General features: G+C 50.2%; 8 protein-coding genes across 8 annotated transcripts; 2 read left to right on the top strand and 6 right to left on the bottom strand.

Annotated features, from left to right (window-relative positions):
- Positions 1-840: 840 nt before the first annotated feature.
- Positions 841-1,739, bottom strand: N7508_010250 (uncharacterized protein; the record flags this gene model as incomplete). The annotated part of the gene is made up of 2 exons (XM_058468310.1): positions 841-1,416; positions 1,467-1,739. 2 exons carry the CDS (start codon positions 1,737-1,739, stop codon positions 841-843), a joined length of 849 nt encoding a protein of 282 aa, XP_058316156.1.
- Positions 1,740-1,991: 252 nt separating this feature from the next.
- On the bottom strand, positions 1,992-2,282 carry N7508_010249 (uncharacterized protein; the record flags this gene model as incomplete). Its single annotated transcript, XM_058468309.1, has 1 exon — positions 1,992-2,282. One exon carries the CDS (start codon positions 2,280-2,282, stop codon positions 1,992-1,994), a length of 291 nt encoding a protein of 96 aa, XP_058316155.1.
- A 2,353-nt stretch (positions 2,283-4,635) lies between these two features.
- N7508_010248 (uncharacterized protein) lies at positions 4,636-6,996 on the bottom strand (the record flags this gene model as incomplete). Its single annotated transcript, XM_058468308.1, has 5 exons — positions 4,636-5,566; positions 5,616-5,706; positions 5,765-5,899; positions 5,949-6,208; positions 6,260-6,996. 5 exons carry the CDS (start codon positions 6,994-6,996, stop codon positions 4,636-4,638), a joined length of 2,154 nt encoding a protein of 717 aa, XP_058316154.1.
- A 750-nt stretch (positions 6,997-7,746) lies between these two features.
- On the bottom strand, positions 7,747-10,341 carry N7508_010247 (N-alpha-acetyltransferase 35, NatC auxiliary subunit; the record flags this gene model as incomplete). The annotated part of the gene is made up of 7 exons (XM_058468307.1): positions 7,747-8,670; positions 8,723-9,079; positions 9,129-9,584; positions 9,637-9,858; positions 9,912-10,052; positions 10,122-10,189; positions 10,245-10,341. 7 exons carry the CDS (start codon positions 10,339-10,341, stop codon positions 7,747-7,749), a joined length of 2,265 nt encoding a protein of 754 aa, XP_058316153.1.
- A 424-nt stretch (positions 10,342-10,765) lies between these two features.
- On the bottom strand, positions 10,766-11,099 carry N7508_010246 (ATP synthase subunit epsilon family protein; the record flags this gene model as incomplete). Its single annotated transcript, XM_058468306.1, has 3 exons — positions 10,766-10,840; positions 10,904-11,018; positions 11,068-11,099. 3 exons carry the CDS (start codon positions 11,097-11,099, stop codon positions 10,766-10,768), a joined length of 222 nt encoding a protein of 73 aa, XP_058316152.1.
- Positions 11,100-12,039: 940 nt separating this feature from the next.
- N7508_010245 (uncharacterized protein) lies at positions 12,040-12,405 on the bottom strand (the record flags this gene model as incomplete). The annotated part of the gene is made up of 2 exons (XM_058468305.1): positions 12,040-12,197; positions 12,267-12,405. 2 exons carry the CDS (start codon positions 12,403-12,405, stop codon positions 12,040-12,042), a joined length of 297 nt encoding a protein of 98 aa, XP_058316151.1.
- Positions 12,406-12,975: 570 nt separating this feature from the next.
- On the top strand, positions 12,976-14,793 carry N7508_010244 (uncharacterized protein; the record flags this gene model as incomplete). Its single annotated transcript, XM_058468304.1, has 2 exons — positions 12,976-13,393; positions 13,568-14,793. 2 exons carry the CDS (start codon positions 12,976-12,978, stop codon positions 14,791-14,793), a joined length of 1,644 nt encoding a protein of 547 aa, XP_058316150.1.
- A 1,463-nt stretch (positions 14,794-16,256) lies between these two features.
- hsp60 (chaperone ATPase HSP60) lies at positions 16,257-18,178 on the top strand (the record flags this gene model as incomplete). The annotated part of the gene is made up of 3 exons (XM_058468303.1): positions 16,257-16,364; positions 16,465-16,606; positions 16,656-18,178. The coding sequence occupies 3 exons, from the start codon at positions 16,257-16,259 to the stop codon at positions 18,176-18,178; spliced, it is 1,773 nt and encodes a 590-aa protein (XP_058316149.1).
- Positions 18,179-18,350: the final 172 nt, after the last annotated feature.

Below are 18,350 nucleotides of genomic sequence, written 5' to 3'. Positions count from 1 at the left end.
GTCACTACTAGCTGCAGGGCCAAACGCAAAGACATATTGCTCCCGAGGTACGGAGTCAGGCACATGTGCGCCTTTTGGTTTGAACAAGGATGCAGGACCTGTCTCCAGCGTATAGCGTATCACTCATTATGCGGGACTTCGGAGGCTAAAGCGTGCGGAAGCGGGGGTCTCCACAAAGACTTGGCCGTGAGGTGATTCGTGAATGGTTGAGTCAAAGAGCGAAGTTGACAAGGAACAAAAATGAGGGGGCTCGGGGTTAGCCTCAAAGCGGTAAGGAGCGGCACAGATCCCTTCAGCTACCCCAGTATTTCCTCCAACTCTCACCAACAATTTCCCGATGCAGGTGCTAGACCGTCGCCGACGTCAGGAGAGACTTGTAAACGAATCAATGCCTTGGAATTGGCTGCCACATCGTGAACCGGTTCCCTACAGTTCCCCGACTCCCAAATTGACGCTTATTCAGGGGTCCAGCTCTCTCTTTTAAGACCTCGTTTGATTCTCATAAATCACGCATCCTCATTTTGGTCAGGATTGAACAATTTACAATGTATGAACAATTTACAATGTATGTCTACATGATTGATGTATTCGAAAGTGAGACAAAAGAAATGAGGATAGACGAGGCGATCCGGCTGTATCTAGTTGACCGAGTCACCACGGACTATGAACTAATATAGATAGGATCGTCTCCTCGCTAAACCTCGAGTGGAAAGCTTAAGTGTTCATCTTTGCTTGCTTCTTTTTTCGGGTTGATCTTGTTCAGATTGAAGGATTGGAGGTTAAGTTTGTACATGTAAACATTAAGAGATCTCAATTCCATCTGTAGACGCTGTATCTATACTACAGATCTATACCACACTCCCTCCAAAGCCTGTTTTTCCTCCCCGGAACCCAACTACAATCCGTGCAAGCCTTGAAATCAAGCCACCAGTTCAGCGCTTCTTCGTGATTGGCCAAATTTCCGCGAAGCAGATCCTTCCACTCTTTGTCCTCTTGGCTCAGTCCAAGCACCGCAAAGGCAAACTCCCACCAGACAGGGAAATACCCGGACCGTTCCCAATCAATAATTCCCGTCATTTCATAGGTCATAGGATCCACCATGATATTGCAAATCGCCAAATCGCCATGAGTAAACGTCCAAGGCGCAGGGTCAGGCATACGATCGCGGAGCCGCACCTTCACAGCCTGCGGAACATCCAGCCCATGCACATCCAGAGACTTTTCCAATTCCGCCCAGAGTTGCTCAGCCGTCGTCAGTGGCCCATGGGGAACCTGTGACGCCTCATTTCCCTTCCCCGGAAATAGAAACCCACAGTAAAGCGGCAACCCATCCACACTTCCCATCGTCTCCGACTGGAGCGAGCGGAGCTGCCCCAGATACTCCGCAGTGCAGTGAGCCAATTCCTTCCGAGCGGACTGCGGCACGGCATAGATGACCATATTGTCTCCAGCGGAACCCCAGGCACCCGCTCAACCATGGTGAAGTGCCGGGAATTCTCGGTCCAGTCCTGCGCCACGGTCGGGACGGGGATGGTGGTATTCGCTTGAAGGAAGTGGGTGTTTATGACCTCATAATTGGGATCGGCCCCGCGATCTTTCAGGATGTATTTTGTGCCGAGGGCCCAGTGGCCTCGATTGCTGGTGCCGCTGAAGAGGTGCACGTTACTCGTGTAGTTGCAACGGCTTTGCTGCTTAGGCGTCCAATGGCAGGCGGGGCAGGGAGCATCGGATTCCGTCATTGTTTAATTTATTTGTTAGCGAGGGACTGTTAGCGAGGTGATTTTAGACTATTGTCTCAGATTGAGGAGTGTAGATCTGGGGGACTGGGGTTTGGGGATATCACAAGATAGACTGCTCGGTGTTTTTGGCGGTGTGGGGGGGGGGGGGGGGGACTTGCGGTATACGAGATGCGAGATGCAGTTGGGCTCTGATGTCTCACATCTATATTAACTGGATCTGCTGATGGCTTAGGGTTATACTGTCGGATTTTATTATAGGGCCGCTGGTGGCATCATCGTGGCATCGTGGGCATCATCACGAATGTCGGGTTCAATCTCCTCGGTCGCCTCTTTTTGGCTCTCCTCTTTTGTGGAAATATGATGCTGTATTATAAGGAGGTGACATTGCGAGTAGCTTAAAATAATGCAGGGTACCGACAAAGCAAACTGTCCATGGAAGCGACCATGTCCAATAAGCTTATCAGCCCCAGGGACGCATATTGCTTCTGCTAAAGTAAACATGGGCACGTATCTTGCAGCATTCAAGAACAGTGCTGCTGACATAGCTGTTGAGAAGCGCAAGACAAAAAGTAGTCTCATCCCTGACGAGCTGTTCATCTCACCAATCAAGAAGGGGGGGGTTCTTCCGTCAAGAGCAGTGGTAATAACAATACTGTTCTTTGATTATAAAGCAGGGGACATAGTTATGTCCTTTTACATCCCTGCTTTTATATTTTACAGATGATTTCACTTGAAGCACTTGAAAATGGGCAAAAATGATGTTAACAAAGAGAGACCAAAAATATGGAACAAGTAATGCATGAAATGGTACGCTCCTCTCGACGATTTCTATTACTTCATAGCACTATGAGCAAATTCATGGCCCTATTGTATATGGTCTGATCTTCAAAGATCAACTAACCTTACTTCATCTAGTGTAATAAATGAGCATGCCATTACACAAACATCCAGTGGATTACTGAAATGCGCTTCACGACTATTTTGGCTTATTCGGTGAGACAGTTGAAGCCAATGACATTATCGTTTGGTCATATCTCCATATTCTTATCCATGTTAAATCCAAAAGTGTAAGTTGAGAGGGGTTCGAAGACAATCATATTCAATATGATCTATGCAGTCAGGAGCAATGTATGCGCACCAGTTACCAGCATGGCTCCTTATCTTGACTTACTCTTACTCTGTGTGATGGTCTGGGCGAGATGCAACTTCTCTTGTAGCATGCAGAGCAAGGCCCTATAATATGCACCCCTGTCGTTCGTCCGGAATTATCATATACCCCAGGAGGGCGAAAAAGCAATTTGGCAAGACTTTTTTGTGACAAACTATCTGATATAATTTAATATTCAATACATTTTCCGGGAGATACTCATTGTGGTACTAGCGCATAAGACATGCTTTTTGCTGCAACATGAGTCAAACTACTCCTGAAATATATAATGAGCCCATACCATGGTCTCATACGACCAAGTACTTTTTACACAACCTAAAATTCCCCAAGTTGTCTTACTGAACATCGTGCATTGGCAATCCTTTAATTTTCCATAAGCAACAATCCCCAAAGCCAGTCCCGGCCGAAGAGCATCTCACATTCCTGGTCAGACGTCCAAAGAAACAACATTCGTAAGATTCCTCAAAGTCTCGGAGCCGAGGAATGAAACACCCATCCTAGAAGTATGGAAGATTAGCAGAATGAGGTACAGGATATAGCCGACGACAACGACCGGCCGAAACACTCGGATACCAACCCCCCAATCCAAAAGCAGATGACAGACTACGGAAGACAGATGGCCCAATAAACCAACATCATACGAGCATACGTAAACCAATCGAAGCCAGATCGATAGGACCAAAGGAAAGTACGCAAACAGGGGTCTGGCATGGAGGCAGAATCGGATGATGTACAAAGACATAAGGGCCAAACACAACGCGGATACCCGAGACATGGTAGCCTGCAAAGCACTATCAAATATACGAGAAGTTCGATCGCATGCGCGATTTGCCTATCGAAATTACCTAAAGCAGAGATATCAGATATCAGAGATAGAATAAGCAGTAAACACGTACCGTAGAGAAATGTGTCTGGGACATTCTCCACGCCAAATCAGCCCGAAGCCGTTGGAAAAGTGGACCCCGACCAGAAGCACAGTCGATCAGAGGTGGTAATTTATAATATCTAATACATGCAAGGGAGGATACTAGCCCTGATGTTGCAGTATAAGTCATAGCTTAGTATATCCAGTACTATAATATAATGACCAGGATCTGAGTGCATGCATGAGTGCTATGCACGTCAGGTAGAGTGACAAGCAAGTCCGCGAAGGATCCGGGGATATCTCGGCCGGCCGAAGCTGAGACTCCACCAGAGCCGTGAAGAGAGAATAAGGGAACGGGCAATAATAGGCCCAGAGAGTTTGATTTGGGAGGTTAAGGCCGAGATGGTCCGGGTAGATCGGATGCCCAAGCCCTCCTTCAGCCCTTGGCTTGTTGATTTGTGGTTGGGGTTCTGCGATCCGAGATTCCATCGGCCGAAGTACTATTGAATTTTTTTTTTTTTTTGAAACTTAGATTTCTCGGTGATGGTACATTTAGGGATATGCCGAGAACCTGCGCGACGGTCCTTTTCTACTTTTCTACTTTTTCACTTTCTTTAGTTCTTCGCTACTTTGCGCCTTTTCATTTGTGTGACCTTCCAATAGTGATTTTCGATTCTTTGAAGTCGACTCTTGAAGTATATACATGCGTATAGCGCATTATGCGCTGACTTCACAGGAAATGCGCAGGTATTGTATATGCCCGATGTTATATCTACCCAAACGCCTGCGCAGAAATGAACGGAATATGTGAGAGAAGATAAAAAAAAGCGACTGGTGGATATATGAAGCAAGTGTATGAACAATCAGACAATAGTGTTCCCACCGATCATACTGGGGAATAACATTACGTCCGACACACGGCCTAGGATATTCCGCATGTTCAGACCTTCGACCGGTTGCATGCTTGGCCCGGCCGATACGACAGGCACAAGACTGGGCGTGGGTTCGAAGGAAGGGGGCGATGGTAAGATTAGGGGCGAGTATGTTTGACTTGAGGCCGAGGATGACGTCGCAGTCTTACGAGCGCGGAAGGCATCGCGGATTTCGCGCAGCGCGCGGAGCGAAGAGGAGAGATGTTTGGCCGAGTCGGTGCGGCTGTTATGGTCCTCGTCGCCATCAGCATAAACGTGGTCCGCGAGAACCATTTCCAACCTGTCGATTAACTGCCAGGTCCGGTTGCTGTCGTCATTTGCGACAAGCAGAAAGGCCGATGCGATGCTGCGCTGCAGACTGATCCATGATCGTGAGCAGTGGGAGTTGATCTCGTGCAGCTCCACAAAAGCACCAACGGTGTTGACCAGGCTGTTGATACAGTCTTCATGGATGATAGCACGACGATGATCGTCTAGATGCGCATGCGGATCAAGAGACACACGACACAAGACAGAAAGAAGATACGATGAGTGCAGGCGCAGTTCGGTGCGCTCAATGTGGTTGGCCAGAGTGTGGCAATTATCTCGATGTCTCAAATGAGGAGTCGCTTCCGCGAGCATGCGTTGAATTTGATGCTTATACTCCCGAATTTCATGGTATCGTGTCTGCGAAGAACCAGGCAACATGCGAGAGCGCAAAACCTCCAACGAAACTGATACAACACGACAAAGAGTTTCGAAATATGACCGATGACCCGGCATCGACTTGGGGTCAAATGGGATTTCGGGTTGACTGACCATGGTGATGGATGGTCGGTCATAGGCAAGCGAAAAATGACTGTTCTGGAAGGCCATTGCCCACCTGGAGAATGTGAGCTGATAATAACTTGGCAGAGAAATGAGAGGCATACCAGACACGCCTTCGCACTGCTTGCTCGGCAAGTGAGAACCCTGTGGATTCGACATGAAGTCCAAGAACAAGACACATTCGTTCCGTCATACCTGAGATTGGTTAGCTGACCAATGCGTTGACACGGCCTCGAGAGCACTGGACACATACCAAGCAAGGTGTATGATGCACCTGCATTCATGTTGTATGAAAGTACATTGCTTATGATGAGCAGAATCTGAATTACTTCTACAGTGGGCTGCGATACATAATTCAACATCCGAAGACACTGATATGCGCAAGATACTTCACAAACTTAGCATGAAGCCCGCAGTCTCTCGGAAGAACGACGTACCGTATACCCATGAGGTCAACTCACGGTCACTCTCTGGAATGTCCGACAATTGGCACCCTGATGCAAGAACCGCAAAAAGCAGACTGAGAAAAGCCAAATCCATACCAAACGGCTTCACCAAACCGTTGGCGTCGGGTTTATAAACACCCCCGGCTCGTCGTCGACCCTCGAGAAGCCGAGACGTATGCCGTTCTAACTGTGCAATATCTGAAAGCACTGGATACAACACTGCGCCTATGTCTCGATAAAACGCCAGGAATCTGGAATTCAAAATCAGCATGCGTTACAGAATTTCCATCAACAAAACTCACTGAAAACACTGCTCATCGTCCGGAAGAACCGCGCACACCCCAGCAATATTGAAGGTATAAGGATCAGAAGACCATAAATCGACAAAAGGATATGCAGCCGACTCATTCCCCAATGCAAGCTCCGCAAGAAGGTCATCCTGAGGTAGCGCCTGCGCCATGTCCTCCGACCTTTTCGATTTATCCAAGATATCAACCAAAGCCGACCGCGACCCGATATGAACCGCACCTGTCTTCAACACATTCGCCCCATAAACACCTTCCGACCGGATTGATGCCCTTCGATCTATCGGTTCAAGATCTGTTGGCTTGCGAGTAGAGTGTGCCTGGAAAAGCGAATGAAGACTGCCCATAATCTGTTCCATTGCGATCATTTTGGAGTTGATTTCATCCCATTCCGCCTGCGAGATGTCGATTATGTCCGGTAAATCCGGATCGGCGCTGGCCCTCGTGGCCGCTTCGGGTGGTCCGTATGATGCATCGCGGGTGGGCGCTGAATGCGCATATGGCGAGATCGTGGGGGAGACAAAAGTCGCAGGTTGTGAAGGTGTAGAGGAGGTAGTGACGGCGACAGGAGGAATGGGTAGTTTCGCAGAGGGAGGACGACCGTAGGAGCAGGTGAAGTTACGTTTGGTGCAATTGCTGCATGGAGAACCGCGATCGCAGCGAACTTTACTCGCTCGGCATGGTAGACAAGTCTTGCACTCGCGCGGTCGGCGACGGATAGGATAGGTCGGCATGATGTGGAATTTTCACTTCACCAGCCGGAGCCCCGCGATCGACAAGAAAAGGATGGAACAGGCTGCCTGCGGCGAGCGGACAATAAGAGGGAGCGGCATAAGACGTAGATCGTAGAGAGAGGGTTCTGAAAATGGACAGCTCTTACTGGGCCGGACACTAATGGCGAATCGGTACGAAAGACTATCGGGGCTAACGGCGCCTATCACCAGCTTAGAGGTCCGTGTGCTGCCCCGGATTGTCCACGATGGGGGCTGTTTCCAGAACCGAGGAGAGGGAAATTGGAGGAAAGGGATGTGATGAGTCTCAAAGGTGAGTGCCGAGGGTCCGGGATGGCGTGGGACAGGGATGAAAGATGTAGATGAAGAGAGTAAGTGTGGTGTTGAGTGGATGATTTCATAACTAGCTCGTTCCTTGGTTCGACCTTACCAAAGCGGAAATGACAGTGGTCCTGGCCTGATCCTGTAAGTTGAAGAATAAGAACATGATCTTCATTGCAGATATTGCAGTGCAGAATTGATGGGTTGACAGGTTGGCCTCGAATTGATTACTGCAATTAATGCCGACAACTCTGATTGGGTGATGCTGTCTCCAGAACCCCATACGGAACATCCCATGAAAAGATGTATCAAGTCATAATTTTCTATAATAAAAGGTATCACTGGTACACTGCGAACTACTAGAGGTTTTTTCAATGCTATAGGCTTGAACACAGCATCGAAATGAGTTGCGCCAACTACCCACAGCCGCCTTTACGCCTGCGACTTCTTCTCTGAAACCTGGGGTACCACCCACCAATCATGCCATCGAGTCTTCGAGCCGACTTCAGGAACAACGACCTCCAAGTTGAGAGATTTGTTCTCACTCGAAGAGGCTGCGAGTGCCTTTCTAACCGCTTCGATGGCCAGGCTGGTGCCAATGCAGGCACGCATGGTATCCTTGACATCACGCTTCCAGTCCTCCTCAATGGCTACAGGAGCCGGCTTATTGGGGGCGGAGGGATCATCGATAAATGCGCCGTTAGCGAGGGTGGCCTCCCATGCCTTTCTCGCTTCGGTGATTGCCTTGGAGGCGCGCTCCAGGATAATTACGTCAGAATCACCCTCGAGGGCTGCCTCGCGCTTGTATTCATCGTAAGGGACAAGCTCTGGCAGAGTAATGGGAATGAATGGCTTCATGCGAATTTCGTAGCGGAGGCGGTCGCTGGAATATGCTTGGGAGGAAGAGGCGGACGGGAGCACGTTGTGCCGAGCCAGCACCACGTACAATGCATGCAAGGCAATTGCAAAGGCATCGACCGCAACTATGTGGGTGGTCAGCCTCTCCAGAGCATGGAATGATTTGTGGAAGGCGGACGCCTTTTGGAGAGAGCCTCCAGTGCGCGTGCCAGCAGACATGAGATCTCGTTTCCGTGCAGCCACTGTGAAAGTGCGAATGCGATCAATGTGCCCAAGGTGGGTTGAGCAGATATGTGAGAGATACCAATACATGCCCGGTAACTCTTCTGGGGAGTAGATCGAGAGCTCAAAGCCCATCTGTAGAATGAGTCGGAAATGGACAAGCTTTTGGTTGTATGCCCAACTGCTCAGTGGGAAAGACCAGGTCGGCTCTCCGCCTTGGAATTGCAACGGTGGCTCTGCGCTCAATGTACGGAGCTCTAGATCAAGTTCTTCAGCCTGGTCTGATATCAGTATGGTAGCAATTGATCGAAACATAGGGGAGACTAACCTCCATTTGTAGATTATCCCAATCGACGATGGTATGGCAAATTGTCCGCCTGATGCGACAACGATTCATGCAGGCGCATCGCACGGTATCCACGAAAGGCTGAGCGAATCGTTTTAGGAAGCCATCCATCTTCTGTGCAATCTGGAAGCGAGGATCGGATGGCATTTCGACGTCATCGGTGTTGGCCTCGAGTAAAATGCTCGCAGGCAAGACAAGTTCTGCCAAGTCGTCATATAGGAAGTCCTTGACAGGCACGGCGCCAAGAATGGTCATATTGCTGACGATCAATGCTTGAAGGAGACAGCGAATGTAGATTGAGGGTTGTGGCTTTCGAGAAAGCAAGGTCCAGACAGCAGTCTGACACAATAGTTAGAATTAATCCATTTTCACCATTGTAAACACGTACCTTAAAGTTGCTGGGACCGCAGTAATCAAGCATCTGCTGCATATCTATCGCATCCTGGCACAACCGTTTCATATGAGCCAGAGCATCATCATGGCTGATGTTAACCATTGGACGAGGTGGCACAGTGCTAGCCAATTTGCGCTGGATTTTCAAACTGAAAGCCTCTGGCACTGGCTTTCCTAGCGAGACAGACTCAAGCAAAGGTTCTAGTTGGGCTATACATGACGCAAAGTTTTCCGTCGATCTGGTTTCAAGAACCTCAAGGTCTTGATGCAATGCGGACAGGAACTCGTGTCGGAACAATAGCCTGGATTGGATGGCTTGTTTGAGCGTCTCGTCGATATCGGTCTGGTCTCCAACCCAGGCAACTGCCTGATCCAGCAGACGGTGGAATTGGGAAATGTCGAAGGCAGATAGCAGATTTCGGTTGTATAGTTGACTGACAAAATCCTCTTCCTAATGGCAAATGACATTAGCGACAGTCGTGCATTTTAATCAGCCGACCCACCTCATAATAATATTCAGTGGCCACTCGAGCGTGGACCAGATCGCATGATTTAACCAGTGCAAGACAATAAGCTCGCAGCACAAGGCCGACCAAAGGAGAATCACTTGGTACACGGTCAAATCGAGCGCCCTCCATCGTTCTAGGTACTGGCCACAATAATCTGTCGAGATAGATGGACGTGAAGAGCGTCTGCGAGAGGGGATGTCCCTTATGCCATGCCACCTGCAATTATATCAGCAAATGCGTCGTCTCCGTAAAAATGAATATATTCCCACCTCGTGACACAACAACTGGTCCATCAGACCCACAACCTCCTCTGGTGTCAACGGCTGTCGTACGTCGTAGTCGTCTTCTAGCGCCTGCGCAAGATTTTCTCCGGGTGCAATATAGCCGCTATCCATTTTGGAGTCCATAATCTGTGTCAAATCGACCGTTGTCAGTGGCAATCCTCGTATGTTTCACAGCCGGTGAGAAAGCTGACACACCTCCAATGCGCCCACGGCCTCGAACAGCGTGAACATCTCATCTTTCACGAGCTGGCCACCATGTAGCTCTAGAGATAGAAGCAATTAGCGACTGAATATCGGGTTCCGGAGCACAAGACTCACTTGAGGCAGCGTCTGTGAATTCAGCGGTGATGTCGCGCGGGACTGCGGACTGAACGACCCGCGGACGGGGAACGCGAACTTCATTGTTCGGCAGCATCACAGGGAAAATTGTGAGGATCTGCAGTCCACTTGCGAAAGTATCCTCGCGAGGATAACTAATCTCAAGTTTCGCAGGACGTGTTCGAGGTAATTAGGCGAATCGAGGGGAGGGCGGGGGACTGTGAGCGGAGGAAAAAGCGACTCGGGCAGTCGATAACCGGGCCCCTATGGTGACGTGCGATATCTAACACATCACACTTCGGGCAGTAAATAAATATCTTACAGCAACTATGTGACGAAATATATGTCGGATAAAAACAAAGACGAGTGCGATTTCTAGGCTCTGCCCAATCAGACAGACCGGTATTGCTACACATGTACAGTTCAATGCTTCTCCGGGCCCAAAATTGGCCCAAGTCCGTCACACTCGAGCCATCCATTTCTCAAAAGCTCCATTCTCTCAGTTCACGGGCAAAGATAGCTTATTTCTCAGCGGCCTGGGCGAGGGCAGCGTCGTTGGCCTGGGCGAGGGAGCGAACCTCACCCTGCTTGCCGTTCTGTTCATAACATCAACTGATTAGCTGTAGTTCGGGGCGAAATGAAGGTAGAGGTTCACTAACCTCCCACTTGGCGAAACGGAGGTCCATCTGGCCGCGGCGCTCAGATGCGAGGCGGGCCTCCTCCTTGAGAGAGCGGCGCACGGTGCGGGCGGCGATGGCCAGGTAGCGGTTGTAGCTAAAGTCGGAGTTAGCATTGAATGAATTCGGGTGTCGTGGATCCATACGTCAAACCGGCGGCTTTCCAGGCAGCAGTCATTTTGAGGTGGATGGGAGGTGAGTGGGTTGATTGAAGGGGGTAAAAACGGTCGGGTGAGTTTGGAAACGTTCGACTCGGAGGATCGGGATGAGATCGATAGTGCCGGTTTCTACCGCCTTGTTAGTCACGTGCTTTATCATCACGGAGTAGCATTATTCCGATATCTGATCTCTGCCGAACGTTATCTCCTCGCCGAGCCCTAACGACAACCCGTACTTTGGGCGCCGCCAAGGTCCAAAGCCGCACCTGGCAGTGCAACAATGCTCAGATTTGCTTTGTTTTTGGTGCATCGTAAACAAAATCGTCTTCCTCTACGACACAGGAAAGATTGAGAATCCTCACTAATCTAGGCGGCGATGCGGGCCCAAGATCAAAATGCAGGTAGTTCCCGCGAGAAACGCCTCGAAGTATAGCGGAATTCTCTATGGGGATAATCAAAGCTGAGCGCCATCAAAGGCCTTTTATTTGCAATTTTTGACTCAAGTAACCATCCTGAAGGAAGGCAAAGCAAAATCACTCGCCAACAATTTAATCCCAGAAAGCAATCACAATGTTCCGCTAATGTGTTGTATTTGGCGGTGGACACTGAGCATTGCAATCGAAGTATACGCCTGTAGCAGACATATCAAGTCTCGAGGTCGCGCATCCCTTAACCAAGCTTCCTCCAAGCAAACATTGCAGAGCTTGTCCTCAGATCTGGTCAATTTTTGAAAGTTCTCGACCTGGCCTTCGACATAAATTCCCTCGATCGAAATTCCTTTACTTTTCTCTCTCTTCCTCTTAGCCCACAGCATCATCCCCACGCGTCCTGGTTCTTCCATTTCGCGTCTTCATTCACACGACGTACACATCGTCGTACTCAAGAGGTAAGTTGCAACCATCTTGTTCTTCTGAGAGATCCAAAACGCCCGTGTTCTTGATGAATATGCTTTCATTCCCATCATTCACGCTTCATCATAATCATCATCTTCATCTTCTTCATCTTCATCTTCTTCATCTTCATCTTCTTCATCTTCTTCTTCTTCTTCTTCTTCTTCTTCTTCGCCGTTCCCCTGCTATTTGGCATCTTCACACCTTGCACATCGGCATCACGGTGATCTGTTGATCACAATGCCTTGCTCAAGTATATTGGCTTGCTCGTGAGCCTTGCTGTTGCTGTCCACTCACCCTTCTCCCTTACTCGCACGTTCAAGCTTTTACCATCACAATTTGCATGTGATCCCCTTTCCGCAGCTGTCCACCCCAAGATCCAGCGAGGAGTCTTTGCAAGCTTGTGGCCAACTACCCGGTCGTGGTACTCGTTCATGAGCAACCATTTCGTTATGCAAACTCATTGTGGTGTACTCTGATGGCTGTTCCCAGAGTTTCAAGCCCACATTGTCCAAGACCCCCAAAAGAATCATCTCAATATTCATGTTGAGCCTCAGAAGCTTGTGTATGGCTCATTGAAGCTGTCTTGAGACGGTGGGAAAACCAAGCTCGAGACCCTGAATTTTGTGCACTTCTCTGTCAGCGGCTGGAAGGTTTCATGGTATACCCCAGCGGACCAGCGGGCCCTTTCAGGGCATCTGTGCTTTGAGATCTCGCTGTCCTTGCTGTCGTATTCCCTGGGCTTGCAAATAGACGGCCTGAGCTTGTATAAGCTCTGCATCCCTGAAGTGTCACACGTTAGGGCTCACTCTGTGCCTTGTGGTATCGCTGCCGTTGCTTTGAAATGATTGCACATTTTGTTGTCTATCTCATCGCAATTGCGATGATTACCATGCCCTTTGACTTCACAATTCACCGTGCATTGACCACAATTTGTTTGATTCGTTCATGTACAATTGCTGACCATGGTTGTTGACATTAGATCGACAATCGCGGACCATCCATCATGGCTGGTGGAAAGAAGAAGGGCGCCGACAAGAAGAAAGCCGATGCCGGCACCAAGGCAGGCACCAAGGCAGGCACCAAGGAAAGCAACAAAGCAGACAAGAAAGCCGACGCTGATCAAATTCGTCTCCAGTATCAGAATGCGACGGCGGCTGTCATGAGACAGACCCAGCCTCTGCTTCCCCGGCCCGCCCAGTTCACCCCCTCTTTCATGAATCAGGATCGGCCGTTCCAGCAGGGTTACTACCCTATCAAGCAAGAGGAGGTTGAAGAGCCCGGAGAGACTGGGGAGACAACCCCCACTGGTGATCTGGTTAGCACTCGTGACGATAGTGACTGGGATGAGAAACAGGAGGACAACGACAATGATCGCAAGGCTCGCCCAAACCGCAAGAACCGTGGTCTGGTCAGATGGTCTGGTATGTATCTCTGTCTCTTGTGTCGTTGTTCGGCTGGGATTCTCTTTTGCATTAGTGCCGGCGTTGTCAATCCGCATTTATGCATGAGAGGGAGTCTGCATAAAGTCAAAATCTGAGTCTAGTGTTTAGGGGGAAAGACATTGTGAACTTGGGCTGACTCTCTGGTCTGAACAGACGACGTCGATATCCACCTTCTCCTTGTCATCACTTACGTCTGCCAGAGGTACAAGGTCAAGATTCCCTGGGACAAGATCGCCACCAAGATGTGTGAGCAAGTTCCTCACACCACTGAAGGAGCTATCAGCCAGCACCTGTCCAAGATTCGCACTTTGCGTCGTGGAGGAACTCTGGAGCCTCCTAGCCCCATCCGCAAGTCTAAGACCTGTGGTGCCAGCACTGAGATATCCGAGGCCATGACTCACAAGCAGCGTACGAGCCAGAAAGCCAAGAAGCATATCCGCGAGGCTTCTACTGAGCCTTCCAAGAAGCGCAAGCATGCCAAGATGGCTACCGCCGCGGTCAAGGCTTCTGCTCCTACTTCTCGTCGTGCTGCAGGCAATATCAACGGACGCAATGCAAACACTAGGTTAGTTAACTCCTCCGATAATTATGGGAACAACTTCAAAGAGACTAGCTCTGCAGCTGGAGAGCGGCTGGTTTATGTTGATGCCGCCAAGCTACACAGTTCCAGCTGTGACACAGACAATCAGAACCCAAAAGATGATATTGTGAACAATGCTAACGATTATACCAATAATAGTAATGTGATCAATCCCACCCTTCAGTCCAACATCGTTCGTCTTCGCGTGCCCTCTCTCTCCGCAGGTAGCGCTAATGCCCATTTCACCAATGAAAATGCTGCCCGTATTCCTGCCAGTCAGTACTATGGCTCCGGATATGCCGCTTCTCCCGCTATGCACGGTACTGGAATCCCTGTTCCTGTTACTTTTGCGGATTACTATCCTGGATATGACAACTTGGGCAACGACAGCGTCTTGAACCGCGGCACTCCTTTCACTGAGAGCGCCAGGCACCTTGACTATTCTCCCGCAGCTTGGTCTCCTGCTCTCGTTACTTCCGTCGCTGTTGAGAACCCCTTCGTAGTCGAAAATCGCTATGCTTCTACCGTCGGATACGCCCCTGGTGCCAACACCTTCACGGGTTACGAAATGTACGCTCCCATTGGCAACGATTCGATGGCCTGGCATTACGCTCCCAGCACCCAGTACGCCAGTACCGAGGCTTGGGCTCCCTTTGTTCCCCAGCGCGATAGACACCAGCTGGCCGCTGACCAGCAGGTCGAAACCCTATCTCCCCGCGTCCCTGTTGTACGTGCCGCCGATGAGATTACCAAGCATGAGGAGGACGAGGATGACTATATGGTTCGCTCTCCCCTCTAGAGCAATGGGTTCGTTCCCGATGGCGACAGGAGGAATCGCGTGGGCGTCTGGCGTTTTGTGGAGTTCGGTCCAAGTACGGTTTCAAGAGGACCTCGGTCTTAATTTTCCTTTTTGTCACTTTTCTTTTTTATCTAATTCTTATCTGTGGCCTAGTTTGGCTGCCACCTGGTGAGGGGTGGCGCCCTCGCTAGGTCAGCTTTCTATCATAAATCCTGTACCTACCATTTTGTCCCTGAGGGGCTTGTTCCTATGGGTCTGGACAGCAGGTCCAGCGGAGCCTCATGCCCGTACCCAATGGGATTTACCAAAAAACTGGTTCTCTTTCTCATATCGTAGTAACAATTTAGCATGATTACACCTAAGCGAGAAGTAACGCAATTGCAAGAACTCTAGTCATTGATTTGTATTGACTTACTTGTTAAGTGAGAACAAATCGTAATGTTTTGCAGGTCTTTGTGTATAGCCCTATTTGGAGGAATTTGCGGCTCATATAGTGGAGTAGTATGTGTTTTGTGGATCAGGAAGTATAGCCTTGCAGTACTGCATGAAAATCGGTAGTGGCTCCGCTCTGATCTCGAGGTGATGCGTGGCTGAGCCTAGTTTCAGCCGAATTCAAAGCCAAGGTCTGTATTTATGTAGTATGAAGTTAAGGCGCAATATGGTCGGTGGGAGCATAGCTATGTGGATGAAATTGCGGGTGGACTCCCGACACAAATACATACATGTATGTCTGTATACTAATGTTAAGTAATCCAAACCTTTCATTCAGCATCTACATAGTTATAAATTTTAAACAGGCTGATTGCCTAGTTTGACTTGTGAGTTATGACAACCAATATACACGTCACTTTCAATGCATGCACTATGGCATTGGATAGTGCTGGTCATAGACAGTCAAACGGGGTTTTCGGGTTTTTCTTAACACAAAGAAAGTTATAGTAGAAGTTGAATAAAAATTTAACATGAAGTAACCCTGAAAGCATTGAGTATTCAAACAATATTTGGTATATACATGTCGCTATATATTGCCACACAGGATTGTTTTCTTGGTCCGAAAGCCGGAGTAAGTTCCCGAGGTATATAGTTGCAAACATTAAAGATGTGCAAACATTAAAAATGTAAGTAGGCTGGTTAACATGGTGCGATGTATATGATTCAAATTGGTTTCAGAGAGCATTCCGACCTCCCTCAATCTCCATATATCATCCGCATATCATATAATCAGCTATATACCCTACTCCATCACTTCTCCACTGCCGTTCTCCCGAGATACCCTCGGGACATCACGTGACGTTCTAGCTGTTTCTTCCGCCAAGCTCTGGGGATCCGGGAAAATTTTCGAGACTTTGGCTTCATCTCTCCCCAGCTTTCTTCTCTTCTTCCACTTCCTCCCAACCCCATCTTTTTCCTGGGTTGTTTTCTTGTCTCTCTTCCTTAATTCGTTTTAATTTGTTTCCACAGCAATGCAGCGCGCTCTCTCTGCCCGGACTTCTGTCCTCTCGGCCGCTTCCAAGCGCGCCCCTTTCGCCCGCTCGACTGTCAACCTCCAGCAGCAGCGTTTTGCCCACAAGGTACGTTCAATTGGGGATGACATACTCATCAATTCCGATGATCGGCTTCATCTTCCATCAATCCCGGAGTCTTCCACCGTTCATTGCTTACAATAACCAGGAGCTCAAGTTCGGCGTTGAGGCTCGTGCCAACCTTCTCAAGGGTGTCGACACTCTTGCTAAGGCTGTTACCTCCACACTCGGTCCCAAGGGTCGCAATGTTCTCATTGACTCCCCCTACGGCTCCCCCAAGATCACCAAGGGTAAGGTTTCCGGCTCCTCCGATGACAATCAACGACTAACAAACTTTAGACGGTGTGACCGTCGCCAAGGCCATTGTCCTCCAGGACAAGTTCGAGAACCTCGGTGCCCGCCTCCTCCAGGATGTCGCCTCCAAGACCAACGAGCTTGCTGGTGACGGTACCACCACCGCCACCGTCCTTGCCCGTGCCATCTTCTCCGAGACCGTCAAGAACGTTGCTGCCGGCTGCAACCCCATGGATCTCCGCCGCGGTATCCAGGCTGCCGTTGAGGCCGTTGTCGACTACCTCCAGGCCAACAAGCGCCCCATCACCACTGGTGAGGAGATTGCCCAGGTTGCTACCATCTCCGCCAACGGTGACACCCACGTCGGTAAGCTCATCTCCACCGCCATGGAGAAGGTCGGCAAGGAGGGTGTCATCACCGTCAAGGAGGGCAAGACCCTTGAGGACGAGCTCGAAGTCACTGAGGGTATGCGTTTCGACCGTGGATACACCTCCCCCTACTTCATTACCGACCCCAAGTCCCAGAAGGTCGAGTTCGAGAAGCCCCTGATCCTCCTCTCCGAGAAGAAGATCTCCGCTGTTCAGGACATTCTCCCCGCCCTTGAGGCCTCTACCACTCTCCGCCGCCCTCTGGTCATTATCGCTGAGGACATTGAGGGTGAGGCCCTCGCCGTCTGCATCCTGAACAAGCTCCGTGGTCAGCTCCAGGTCGCCGCCGTCAAGGCCCCCGGCTTCGGTGACAACCGCAAGAGCATCCTTGGTGATCTCGCTGTTCTCACCAACGGTACTGTCTTCACCGACGAGCTTGACATTAAGCTTGAGAAGCTCACCCCCGACATGCTCGGCTCCACTGGTGCTATCACCATCACCAAGGAGGACACCATCGTTCTCAACGGTGAGGGCAGCAAGGACAACATCACCCAGCGCTGCGAGCAGATCCGTGGTGTCATGGCTGACCCCACCACCTCCGAGTACGAGAAGGAGAAGCTTCAGGAGCGTCTCGCCAAGCTCTCCGGCGGTGTTGCCGTCATCAAGGTCGGCGGTGCCTCCGAGGTTGAGGTCGGTGAGAAGAAGGACCGCGTCGTTGACGCCCTGAACGCCACCCGCGCTGCCGTTGAGGAAGGTATCCTCCCCGGTGGTGGTACCGCTCTCCTTAAGGCCTCCGCCAACGGCCTCGACAACGTCAAGCCCGCCAACTTTGACCAGCAGCTCGGTGTCAGCATCATCAAGAGCGCCATCACCCGCCCCGCTCGCACCATTGTTGAGAACGCCGGCCTCGAGGGCTCCGTCATTGTCGGCAAGCTGACCGACGAGTTTGCCAAGGACTTCAACCGCGGCTACGACAGCTCCAAGAGCGAGTACGTTGACATGATCGCCGCCGGTATTGTTGATCCCCTGAAGGTTGTCCGCACCGCTCTGGTTGATGCCAGCGGTGTCGCCTCCCTCCTCGGTACCACCGAGGTCGCCATTGTTGAGGCCCCTGAGGAGAAGGGCCCCGCTCCCGGCGGTGGCATGGGTGGCATGGGTGGTATGGGTGGTATGGGTGGCATGGGCGGCGGTATGTTCTAAAGCCCCTGACCCTTCCCTCAGTCCCCCTTTGAAGAATTACCCTCGAGCGTCTTTGCATCGTAGCCTGTTCTGATACTACTTGGATCTGTGTAATGTCTTTTCTTGTGTCTCTACTTGGTGTTTTTTTTTTTGCCTTTTTTTCTATACCTGTATTCTCCTGGACTGTTCTCCC

This window comes from Penicillium antarcticum (genome assembly GCF_028974205.1).
Source record: "Penicillium antarcticum strain IBT 31339 chromosome Unknown utg000009l_segment0_segment0, whole genome shotgun sequence".
NCBI classification, from domain to species: Eukaryota; Fungi; Ascomycota; class Eurotiomycetes; order Eurotiales; family Aspergillaceae; genus Penicillium; species Penicillium antarcticum.
This window is presented reverse-complemented; position numbering and strand designations above follow the sequence as displayed.